Source organism: Microtus ochrogaster, chromosome 5 (assembly GCF_000317375.1).
Source record: "Microtus ochrogaster isolate Prairie Vole_2 chromosome 5, MicOch1.0, whole genome shotgun sequence".
Classification (NCBI taxonomy): Eukaryota; Metazoa; Chordata; class Mammalia; order Rodentia; family Cricetidae; genus Microtus; species Microtus ochrogaster.
Window position 1 is genome coordinate 48,132,463 of NC_022012.1, and position 12,882 is coordinate 48,145,344.

Below are 12,882 nucleotides of genomic sequence, written 5' to 3' on the forward strand. Positions count from 1 at the left end.
CAGCCAATGTTCGATTGTGCTATAATTAATATTCGCTATCTGTCACTTCAGCAAGCTATCGTTTTACAAGACAAGTGGCAACAGAATGTTGTAATTAGATTACCCTGCGATGGGGCTTATGTTGAAACGAAAAAATGGAATGGAAAATCCTTCTTCTGTTGGAGCCTCTCGGGAGGTGGGGGTGCTGAACCATGAACACAGGTATGCAGGGAACCGAGTGTGCTGCTGCCTCCGGGGACCGCCTTCTTTCTATTGCCCTAACTGGGAACCATTAGGAAAGATTGATGCTATGATCTTTAAGGACAGCATTTGCTGAGCAGCACAATTACTGGGATCATGTGTAAATTCCTTAATTAATGATTTCTAAGTCCATTTTAATACATTAGAGGCTCCACTTGTCTCCCAACATCTGATTTGTTACACACTCACCCTTGTCTGGTTTGGGTCAGTGTCTGTGCTTGAAAACTGTGTCATTCTTTTCCCTTAAGATCTACTCTCTGGGCTGCTGAGATGGCTCACTGGTTAAGACCACTGGATATTCTACCACTGGTCTGGGGTTCAAATCCCAGTACCCTCGTGGTGGCTCACACTGGACCTCTTCCTGCCTCCCAGGGCACTGCAGACACGTGGTGCACACACTTACATGCAGGCAAAATAGCCACAGCACAAAGGAAGCAAAAAGGATATATTCTAGGTATTTCGGTCTAGTCTAGAACTCCCATTCTCACGAGTTTTGAGCAGGTCTACTTCCCACCCCCAGTTAGTCCAACCACTGGGTTTTGCTGTCTGTTTCACTGCTGTGGTAGTTTAGCTGACACAGATACAAGCTGTGGCTTCCATGGCTGTTGAGGGAGAAACCGGCTGAACGTGCTAGCTCGCTGCGCATGGCTTCGCGGGCAAGTTCAGTGTAGCCGGTGACGGGGTGGGGGCAGGGGCTAGCTTCCATCGCTAGAACAAAAGTCAGTTTTGGAATTCTGGAGGGCGGTGTGGGGAGTGTGGGTGCAAGACAGAGAGCAGCGCCTCATGCTTCAAGCAGCCAAAGATAATGGGAGATGAAATGAAATCACGTTTTCGTAGCGTCATGCGTTGAGTAGTGAAGTCAGCTCCGCGCAGCAATTTGTTCGAAAACGCTCTATGGCTCTTGCATCTCTTCAGATGTAGTGAAGGCCTTTATAAAGTGGTAAAAGGTGGATCTAAATCCCACAGCATTGCACCAAAAGTGAGCTGGGAACAAGAGTTCTCACAAACCTGCATTGTTAATTCAAATCGGCAGCCAAGGGAGCAAAGCCTTAGTCACCTACCATGTCCCCCTGAACACCAACAGGCTGGAACCTCCGGAGCTTGTCTCTTTGAGATGTTTCACCCGTGACATCACGGTGATTGCCACCTCCCTCAGACTACTTTAGGCCCTGCCCAGAGTCCAGGAGCTCAGACAGCAGCGAAGACAGCTGGAGTTGGGGAGAGAGAGAAGTCTACAGCAGCCTGGGTGTGTCCTGGTCCCTCTTGAGGTAACAGAAGGATTTTATACTTAGCAATCTCTCTGTCTCTGTCTCTGTCTCTGTCTCTGTCTCTGTCTGTCTCTCTCTCTCTCTGTGTCTCTCTCTGTGTCTCTCTCTGTCTCTCTCTCTCTCTGTCTCTCTCTCTTTCTCTGTAGTTTTCAAGTAAAAATGTTAATTGATGAGTACATTTCCCAATGGAACAGGTAATCATAATATACGGCATTTCTTAAGCTATAAAGTGAGTATCTATTCCTGTTTTTCTGATATGCATTTTCTCTTTTTCTAATTTTATATTGTTTCCAACATCACAGAAGAAAACCAATGTCAAGCTTCTTGTGCAGTTTCCCCCTGGTTTGTAAGGTTCATACATGGGACAACCGTTTTGGCTCCTAGAGAAGGCATAAAAGGAAGCCAAAGCTCTTGGGTGGGCTCATAGGAGAAATGGAACAGTGGCGATTGGATAGCTGCCTAACTAACTTTCTCATTCCTCCTAAAGAGTCTGGATGTGTGTGAAGGTAAGACCCAGCCTTCAGCTGTCGTGCACCTTGATAGAATTGCACCCATTGGGAGTTCATTGGATTGCTGGTTTTTTATTTGAAAATACACAAAACAACAAATATTTAAGGCTGCCATCAAAGTACAAGAAGTAGCAAAGGTTAAGCCACAGGAAAGAGAAGTGCGTGTTCACTCAATTCAGAGAGGCTGGAAAAAAATGCAAAGATGCAAGATGTTAAAAATGAATTATAAGAAACAGGAATATAGATAGCTATCACTTACCAAGAAACAGATGACTGTCAGAACCCCAGAACTTCATTGCTATCATTCCCCTTCTGCCTCTGTCCCCAAGTGTGGAGCTTGTCCATCCTCTGTTTTGAAGTTTTACAGACTGTGTCTGTGTCCCTAAGCAACACCATTAAGCTCCCTGCTCTTGACTTTGGGTAAATGGAGTCACATTCTCTGATATTCTTGTAAACCCTCCTTTCCTCTTACTGGTATGTTGTGAGATCCACCCATCTTTGTGGGGGCCTAGCCAGTTTGGATGTTCACCTTCCTAGACCAGAATGGAGGGGGGAGGACTTTGGACTTTCCACAGGGCAGGGAACCCTGACTGCTCTTCAGACTTGAGAGGGAGGGGGCGAGGAGTGGGGGGGAAGGCGGGAGGAGTGGGAGGCTGGGAGGAGGCGGAAATTTTTTTTCTCAATAAAAAAAAAATGAAATAAAAAAAAAGAAATAGGGATAAGAACGAAAAGGGGGAGGGGCTGGCAAGATGGCTCAACAGATAAAAGCACTTGTTGCCCAGGTCGATAATGTGAGTTCAACCCCAAGTTTCCCTAAGTGGAAAGAGAGAACCAACTCTCTGACTTCTGCATGTGTATTGTGATACACATGTGTATCTATCCCAAATACAGACATAAAGAAATGTAATAAAAATTAGGAATTTAAAGAAAATGTCATTGGCTACATTTTAAAATCAGATCCTATAATTCATTCACTGGCATAATATAGTAGGAACCTGCATATTATACTATCAAAATGCAATAAAAGCTGATTATTCTGCTAGTATCTATGAAGTTAATAATTTGGTACATTGATGATACAACAAATATAACAATTACAGGTAGTTCAGTCAGGCCAAAAGTTTGCTACAAAGTTTTGGCCCCTTGAGCTTTGATCTTTTGCAAACCTTTCCATCTAAATTTTTCCTTCCATGATAGAATTTTGCCCTACAATAATAATATCTACTTAAATTATCTAAAATACGTAAGTTCTAAATTTTGTTTAGATTATATAAACCAAGTATCAATTTCGTTACTTTACCAAAATTAATACTCTGGTTGACAACGTTGCCTACGGGCTTGGAGTATACTTTCCTGCACGTCCAATCTGTATGCACGCTGAAGATACCATCTCGGCTTTCTGAAATGTTTACAGTCTAGGCACATCCTGAGCTTGACTAAAAATAGCTGGCACAAGCCCTTGTTGAGACAGAAATGCTCACGGGGCTAACACTTGTTCTTTGGACTGAGTACCCGCTGTGTGAGGGCCTTCTGTTGACCCCTGCAGGCTTCATGCCAGGGCAGGCTTGTGTGAAGCCATGCAGCTGTTGGAATTGCTTTATGCTTTCACCGGGGTTGGATGAAGACCTAGGGCAGCTTTAAATCAGAAGGATGATCCTTCTCCTAAATGTGATCCAAAGAAAGAGCAATGCTAAGCTTTATTTTTTTTTTCTGTTTTGATGTCCCTGCTTGAGATACTCTAAATAGCAAAGTTAACATGTGTGTACAGACATGCCCAAGATGAAGAGAGAAAAATGTAATATCTTGTTTCCTACCAAAACAATGCGATTAATACAGGTTAAAAACATTGGTCTTGGGATGGCAGCAGGAAGAGAAACTAGGCTGTCTTCAGATAAACACAGTTCACTCTCTCCCTCTCTCCTTCTCTCTTGCCTCCCTCTCTCTCTCTCTGTGTGTGTGTATGTATGTATGTATGTATGTATGTACGTATGCATTTGAGAAAGTGGCTCACATCATTGTGAAGGCTGGCAAGTCCAAAATCTTCAAGGTGAGCTGCCAGGCTGGAGCCTCAGAGAGGAGTGGCCGCTTAACTTCAAATGAAGTCTGGGGTCAGATGTTGGAGACCAGGGCATCAGCAAGGCTTAAAGTTCCTTTAAGGCTTTTTCTTTGGACTGAGAGTGGCCATCATTTCTGTGTTTTCACAGTGTCTTCCCTCTATAAGGTCTGTGTTCTAACTTCTTGTCTTTAGACACTGATCACGTTGAGTTAGGGCTCACTAGTAACTGATCTAGTTTGCTTCTCTTTCTGTGGTAAAACACTGACCAGAAGCAATTTAAGGTGGAAGGGTATATTTTCAGCTCATAGGTATAGTCCATCTGGAAGGAAAGCCATGGCAGTCACTCAAGGCAGGAACTCGGAGGCAGAAACTGATGCAGAGACCATGCAGGAACACCGATAACTGACTTGCTTCCTCTGGCTTCCTCAACTACCTTTCTGTTTCATTTTTTTTAGATTTATTTTTATTATTTAATGTTTACTTTTATTATTTTTAATTATGTGTATGTGTTTGTGTGGGGGTATGTGTACATAGGTGTAGATGCCCAAGGAGGCCAGAGACAGCAGATCCCACCAGAGCTAGAGTTATCGGCAGTTGAGACCTCCTAACATGGGAGGAATTACTTGAGATCCTTCTTCCCAGGTGACTCTAGGTTTAGATCAAGTTGATGCTGGAGCTACCCACGGCAGTGACCTCATATTAACTTAGTTACATCTTGAAGGCCCTGTCTCCAAACACAGTCACATTCTTAGGGATTGGGGACTAGGGTGTCAATGTATAAGTTTGGGGGTCAGGATGGAGCAAGCCATCACAAGCGCTCTCCTCCACAACACTTCATTTTCCTCTGAAGGAAGGCTGGGCAGCTTCCAGGCACGTTCCCTTATCTACCGTGTTGTCTCTCTTACTTTGTTAGGAAGCGAGGCTAAGCCGGAGGCCCTTGGTGCGCTCTCAGAAGTCTGCCTGGAGTTCTCACCCAGCAACTCAGAAGATGGAGCGGTCTACCCAGGAGCTGTTCCTCAACTTCACAGTTGTCCTGATTACCGTTCTCCTTATGTGGCTTCTTGTGAGGTCCTACCAATACTGAGGGGTTGTACTGCACCCCTGGGAGTGACGCCTGTGTGCCCCGAGCTTCTGCTGCTGTTATTGTCATGGGATGCCACTCCTGGCACCGCAGTGTCTCTGACCCACACTCACAATGCCTGACACACCGCAGCACTAGGTCCCTTGTGTGCTTTCTAAAGATGCTGTTCTTGTGGGCTGCCAAAAGCTCGTCAGCCAGTGAGCCCTAGGCTTGTTTCCTAGCAAATGCACTATGCAGGCCACCAAGTTAAAATTAAACCGGATTCCCGATGATGCAGAGTAACAACAAGCCCCTGATCTGTGCCAACACACATCCCCCCTAACCCACTGTGTCTGCCACCAAACTGACTCAAAGCTTCAGAAGACATGGACGAGAAAGTCTTTGTCAGTCCCTTGAATTCTCATGTCAATAAAGTTAAGCCACTCATGAAAACGGCTTTTAGAATTTATTTTAGCATCTGTGTGACCCTTGGCTGGGACCGAAGTGACAAATAGCACATTATTTCTAGCATTTGAGATTAGCCAAGATGCTCCAGCTGCCTAGGATCAGGAAGCAAGACAAGCCAGAGTGTCCCATTTCAAATGATCCCATTGCTTCTCAAACCTTCCCTCTGCTAATCCTACAGCCAGAGGGAGAATGAGTCCAGCCTGCTGGCGTCTTGGGGCAGAGCCCAGAGTGCCCACTAAAAGCACAGAATTCATCTGGTCTTGTGCCTTTTGCATAGCTTTCACAAGAAATGGGCTCAGGAGAGGGTGCAGTGGGGGAAAGTTCTTACTTTGTAAGCTCAAGGGCCCGAGTGCAGACCCTCAATAGCCATGTGAAAATGCAGGACAGTGGTGTTATCTTGTAATTGTAGTGATGGCGAGGTAGAAGACAGAACAGCCCAGAGAGATCCTGGAAACTTCCCACTAAAAGCCCACTAAAAGCACAGAATTCATCTGGTCTTGTGCCTTTTGCATAGCTTTCACAAGAAATGGGCTCAGGAGAGGGTGCAGTGGGGGAAAGTTCTTACTTTGTAAGCTCAAGGGCCCGAGTGCAGACCCTCAATAGCCATGTGAAAATGCAGGACAGTGGTGTTATCTTGTAATTGTAGTGATGGCGAGGTAGAAGACAGAACAGCCCAGAGAGATCCTGGAAACTTCCAGGCAGGCTAGTCTAGCCTATTTGACAAAGTTCCACACCACGAGGGGTTCTTTAGTGGAAGATGGGGGGCACCTGAGGTATGATGCCTGAGGTTGCTCTCTAACCTTCATGTGTATGTGCACAGATGCTCATGTACATACCTGCATATGTGAGTACACCCAAACATGCACACAAACAAATGCACACACACATTCAAAACCCATGCACACATGTGAACATGCATACATATATACATTTGCACATGTCTGCCAAAAAGGAACAGGGAATAAATATTCTACTCCCATTGCGATGTCTATCTGTGAGTACATATTTAGAATAGTTAACCCCCGAGTAAAGCTAGAGCACAAATCATGCCCCTACGAATTGCATGATCCAATTTGGTTCTTGTCCTTGTACAAATAGAGCTAGACACAAGGACAGTTTCAAGGAGGGGGAATGGAAAATACACATTAACATACAGGTTCACAAGACAAACATAGCGTGTTGCTAGTAATCCCTTTCTATATGGACAGACCACATCTGTTATTTGTGCCAGTTTTGTCATAACCACAGGCAAGGAGATGTTAACCCTCCTGCTTCATGATGCCCTCCACGAAGCCGTTCCTTGCTGAGAGTCTATCTGAACTATCGTGACAACCCTCCCTACACAGCACCCTGTTTCTCATCCCCGTCTGCATTCAAAGAGAATCAATAAAGCAGGGAAGATCTTTCAAGCTATTGACATAGCATCCTTTCCAGACCAATTAAATAGAAATCTTAGTGGTGCAGCCTAAGCACCTGAGTTAAAACAACAAACACAACCCAAACAGAAAGCACAGCATCATCCAGACGACCTTAGAGTGCAGCCGAAGTTGAGAGTTGAAAGCCACCTAACTGCGGCTCAGATGGGCACTGTGGGAGTTGTTTCTTGAAAGATGGATTCCAGACGATCCTAATGCATGAAGGCTTTAAGAACTAATATGCTGGGTGGTGGTGCACACCTTTAATCCCAGCACTAGGGAGACAGAGGCAGGCGGACCTCTGTGAGTTCAAAGCCAGCCTGGTCTACAGAGTGAGTCCCAGGGAAGCTAGTGCTACACAGAGAAGAAACCCTGCCTCGAAAACCAAACCAAACCAAACCAACCATCCAAACAAACAAAAAATACTACGCTTTGAGAGATTCCCAACAAAACATGGTCCCTGACACCCTGGCTCTAATTTTGGAATTAGCTCACACACGTGTGTGTGTGTGTGTGTGTGTGTGTGTGTGTGTGTCTTTAAAGAGTTAGCGTGTGGCACACATTCTCAGAGGTCTGGAGGGCCCTTGGCAGATGGTTGGCAGAATGTCCTTTACTTGCAGAACACTTCCGAGGGTCTACTGCTGTTTGAGCAGGTATGTGTGTGGTGGGACAGGGAGGAACAGGCCCAGGAGTGACACCTACACCCTTCAGACATCGGATCCCAGACTCATTTGCTGAAGCCTGGGTCCTGGTGCCACACAGGGTGCTTATGACAGGGAGCACTTGGTGAGTCCACTGCATGCTGGGCCTGTCCGAGGTTCTATGTTTGTATCACACCACGCGCAGCCATGGGAACTGAAGCTCGGAGACCTCACTCGGAGCTGGTGCTGAAGCTACAGGAGGAAGACAAAGACACCAGGATCACCTTAATCTTTGCTGGAAACAGCTTTACTGGAGACCTTCAAACCATTTAGTGATGCTTCAAGTTTTATCCTCGTGTTCCTTAGCATTCTGGCTTGATTAGATAAAGCTAACATTGCAAACCTCTGTATGGTTTCTCTTACTGATCACCACCCTCTCTCTGTCCCTAACCTACTAATATCAGGGACGTACAGGAAGATTCCTAAGTGTACAGGACTGGGTTTCAGGACACGTCATGAATCACCTTCCCACGGAAAGGGGCATTTCCTAACTATCAAGTGTGGAGCTAGGAAAGACATCTAGTACCTTCCACATGGAGGAGTCTTAGTCATTAGAGCTAAATTCCCACCTCACTTCTAAGTCTCTTTTTATATGCGACTTTTCTTGGTCCCTTGGGCACTCTGAACATCATAATACCTTTTGCTGACCCTCCAGTGTTTGTCCTAGGCCCTCAAAATGGGTGGCTATCCCAAACATGATCCTTGCTCTCCTCTAGAATAGAGAGAACTGATTTCTAGATGCTGACTAAAGTTTCTGCCCATCTGAACTCATTCTAACATCTTTCTTTTTTGGCTTGTCCATTCATTCATTCATTCATTCATTCACTCATTCACATACCTATTTTGCAACTGTTATGTGTTGAGCATCATACTAACTTTTGGAGATAACATGGCTAATAAAACAGGTAAGTCCATCCTCATGGAGCTTAGTGGAGGAAGACAGGTGCATTAGTGGGCAGTTGGAATGCTGTAATTGTTATTAGGCAGGAGAATGATCATATGGAGGGGATTCTGGGCAACAGGAACATCAAAAAAACAGACAACACGGCAAATTCTGGAAACGGAAAAGATCTGCTGATCTCACTACTGGCAGAACTCAGAATCTGACCACATCTCTTTTCCTACCAAGTTGGATTATCTCTGGTATCCACAGGAAGGGACCTTTTGCCACCAACAGTTGTTAGAACCATGTCTGTTTTACATAGAGCGTAGACTCTGACATTGAACTGCCTGTCCATATTTAGTAACAGCAGCCAGACAACGCTCTTCACTCACAAGCTCACTGATTGAGCAGTTCTCTGTGGTATGATGTTCTCCTCTTCCTGTTCTAAATCCTGGGATGCCAAGACCTCAACTTTACCCAGAGTTGAGTTTCTCACTTTATAATGCCAAGCAACCATGTGAACTAAAAAAAAGAAAGACATCTTGTAGTGTTGGTTAGATTTTGCTTCTGGTGTTTAATTTCTTTTTTTATTTTTCAAGACAGGGTTTCTCTATGTAGCTCTGGTTGTCCTGGAACTAGCATTGTAAACCAGGCTGGCCTTGAACTCATAGAGATTGACCTGTCTCTGCCTTCCAAATTCTGGGATTAAAGGCGAGCACCACCATTACATGGCTTACTTCTAGTATATTCAATTCTCACACTAAATTGTGTATGCTTGAACCATATCGTTTCTTTTATCTACTGAAATTGTTCGAGATTGTGAAGGAGCAGAACAGACAGAATGAGTATTACAAAAGGCATATGTTGGGTTGGCGTACATGACCCAGTCTGGGTTGTCCAACAATGCCTGTCTGTGCACCAGAGAGGCAAAGAACCCAGTGGCTGCATAGTTCACCAAACTAGATACCTTGGCAGTCTCATTTTGGTGTTGAAGGCCTGGAGGATTCCTGAAGAACCTTTCTTCTGTGTTAGAAGACTGATAAAGCTGGGCTCCAGTACCGGCAAAGGCTGACAACAGCAGTGGCAGCAGCAGAGTAGATGCCCTTACCAGCAAGGAGCAGAGGCGGGCAAAGAAACAGCACTGCTTGCCCTTCACCCATCCCTATGTCTGGGCCAACTCTGGAAGATGAAGCCTATTCTGTGGGAGAGTCCTCATGCTCAGCTAATTCTTCCAGGAAATATCCTCACAGCCCCTTCCAGAGGTGTGTCTTTTATTTGACCTAAACCCAATCAAGTTGACAATCAAGATTAACACCAACTTACTCTCTTATATTGAAATAAATACTCAAACTGGGCATAATGGCATGCATCCTGTGCTGGATAGTTTTGTCTCAACTTGAGCCAAGTTAAAGTCATCTGGGAAGAGTTAACCTCAGTTAAGGTTAAACTCCATAAGATCTGACTGTAGGCAAGTCTGTAGGGCATTTCTTAGGTATTGATGGGGGAAGGCCCAGGCTGTTGTGGGTGGTTCCATCCCTGGGCTGGTGGCCCTGGGTGCTGTAAGAAAGCAGACTGAGTGAGCCCTGATGATCAAGCCAGTAAGCAGCTCTCCTCTGGTTTCTACATCAGCTCCTGACTCCAGGTTCCTGTACTGTTTGAGCTCCTGTCCTCATTGCTTCAGATGATGAACTGTTACATGGAACTGTGAGTGAAATAAATCCTTTCCTCCCCAAGTTGTCTTTGATCATGATGTTTTCTCTTTCTTCAAGGCAATAGAAAGACACATCAGGAATCCCAGGACCAGGGAGGTTGAGGCAGTAGGATTATGAGTTCAAGGCCATCTCAGGCTATATATATTTTCTGTCTCAAACAAACAAACAAACAAGAAAACAAACAATCCCCTCAAACCCAAAACAGGAACAACACGCACTTGTATTCACACCTGACAACTTCAGCACTGTCTCTGCGCCTCAACTCTTCTCAATGGCGCTCTGGTACAAAGCATTCAGGTAAATTGGTGTACCAGCCCACAACTCTAAGAAGACCCCAAGATACTGGAACACAAACCTCTATCTGGTTTTGCTTCCCTCACACAGATCAGAGTACAATAAGTGGCCAGAAGACAGTGGCGCCTGCTCGGTTTTCTTACTGAATTTGGGGCCCCCAGTCTAGAAGGCAGCCCATAGGGTGACAGTCTGCTCTTTAAAGCTCATTAGCTCCTATCACCCCACTGTTCCTTTCACATCACTGGAATACAGCTCCTTGAGCCGCTTGAGTCCATGGTCTGTGCCTTACCTATATGACACCCCAAAGCCTTCCTCAGCAGGGAGGTGTGTCTATCCCTACCCACAATCCTGTCCTGAATGCCCAGGGAACCCCCATAAAGCAGTCAAGGGCAAAAGTCAGCTACTTCTGCTCTTTGTTTTCTTCTGATGATGACCACTGTTCTAGGCATTTGATCATTTTTTTGTTCCAGAACTGTCATCACCACCATGATCATTTTGTACAGACGGCCTTTCTTAGTGGATCCCTGGCCACCTATGGTCTATCTTTTGGTTGCCTGCTTTATCTGCTTCTCCTCAGCTCTCGTTTGCACTACTTCTGGCTATTTGTAGTTTCAAGTGTGTCCTCTGTCTCCTCTCGCCACGACCTTGCAGAGCTGTCATATGGTCTGAATGTCCCAATGTTTTCCTGGCGCACTCCTGCTCACTTGCTAAGAATGCCATTAAGTGTTAGTGCCTCCTGGAAACTGTCCCCAGATAATTCCTTTCTCTCCGGGCCTCCTGCCCACATTCTCATAGCACTTAGCACATTGTGCTGGTTTGTTTGTGTCTCTCCCGTGTGTGCTTCTCTGTGCAGACACCCTTCAATGCTTAATTTTAGTGCCTAGTGGTCCAGCATCATCACCGGCTCAGTATCTATTGAAAGCATTATGACTTCCTGGACAGATAGTAAAAGCTTTGGGGTACACAGGCAATGTTTCTATGACTAAATACATGGTCTGTGCTCACTACCACACTTTTTAGAAGTAGGAATGTGGGGGGGGGGGGAAACTGGTCTAGTTCTAAAAGTTTTACTACATGAATAAGCAAACTAAATTAAAAAAAAAACTTTATCCAGTTGAAAGAACCTTCTCAAAGGCTGTTAGCTCCCTCATGAAATATTCAAGGTGCTTGCTGCTTTTGATCTTTCCCTACCACCACCCCGAACAAGTTGACAGTGTTTATGAATTACTCATCAAAGCCTGATGTGTTGAGCATATTTTCAAGTTCATCTACCAAAATGAGAAATTTTCATTAAGCCGTGTGTACCTGGGGTCAAACTTCATGGACCTCTTCGCTGGATGCCTACTGTGTGTTAAGAGCTCTTGTTGGGGGAGCAGCTGGAGAGATGACTCAGCAGAGGACCCAGGTTCAATTCCCAGCACCCCCATGGCAGTTCAGAACTGCCTGTAGCTCAAATTCCAGGGATTCTGACACCCCCACACCAATGCTCTTAAAATAAAATAAATTATTTAAAAAACTCTCATGGGTTCTTTTTCATTTAATCATTTTTTTATCATGTGAAATATTTGTTTTTTATTTGAATTTTATTCATTTAGAATTTTTTTAAAGACAGGGTTTCACTATAGAGCTCAAGTTGGCTTCAAACTCAAAATCCCCTGCCTCAGTTTCCTTATTCTGGGATTACTACACCCAGCTTGCTTTGTAGCTAGAAAATTTTATTTATTTATTTATTTGAGACACCGCATTGTCTAGACTGGTCTCTGGACTCAAGGGATCATCTCATCTGAACCTCAGAATTACACAGATATACAATACTGGGTCCCTAGAGTTAATGAAGCATTTATCTTGGCTCTTATCTCAAAGTTGAGGAGATGAATGCTCAGAAAAGATATGTACTTAACTCTAAAAACCAGAACATAAAAGCAAATTTAGTTCTATCCAGTTCTGAGACCAAGTAGTCACACCTCTTTCCAATCATGGCTGTTAGGCAGTGAGAGATTAGCAGATTTAGAAGTTATTGAGGATGGGCCCCTCCCTTACAATGAAGGAGAGGGAGAGAGAGCGTGAGGGAGAAGGGAGACCCCAGTAACTAACCATCAAGGCAGTCCCTCACACCATTAGGCGCATGGTTCAGAGTTAACATTGGTTTCTTTACTGCGGTCTGCTAGTCTCAAAGGTATGGTGTACATGAGCGGGCTCTCCAGGCAAACACTTTGTTGTGCTGCTCAGCCACACAGCACGTGCAATTTGTATAGTTTTCCATTTCCTGAGAACAG

At 44.8% G+C, this 12,882-nt stretch overlaps 1 protein-coding gene across 1 annotated transcript; it reads left to right on the forward strand.

The window, feature by feature from the left end:
* The first annotated feature begins 5,002 nt into the window (after window positions 1–5,002).
* Sln (sarcolipin) lies at window positions 5,003–5,585 on the forward strand. Its single transcript, XM_013346225.1, has one exon. The coding sequence runs from the start codon at window positions 5,062–5,064 to the stop codon at window positions 5,155–5,157; it is 96 nt and encodes a 31-aa protein (XP_013201679.1). The 5' UTR covers window positions 5,003–5,061; the 3' UTR covers window positions 5,158–5,585.
* Window positions 5,586–12,882: the final 7,297 nt, after the last annotated feature.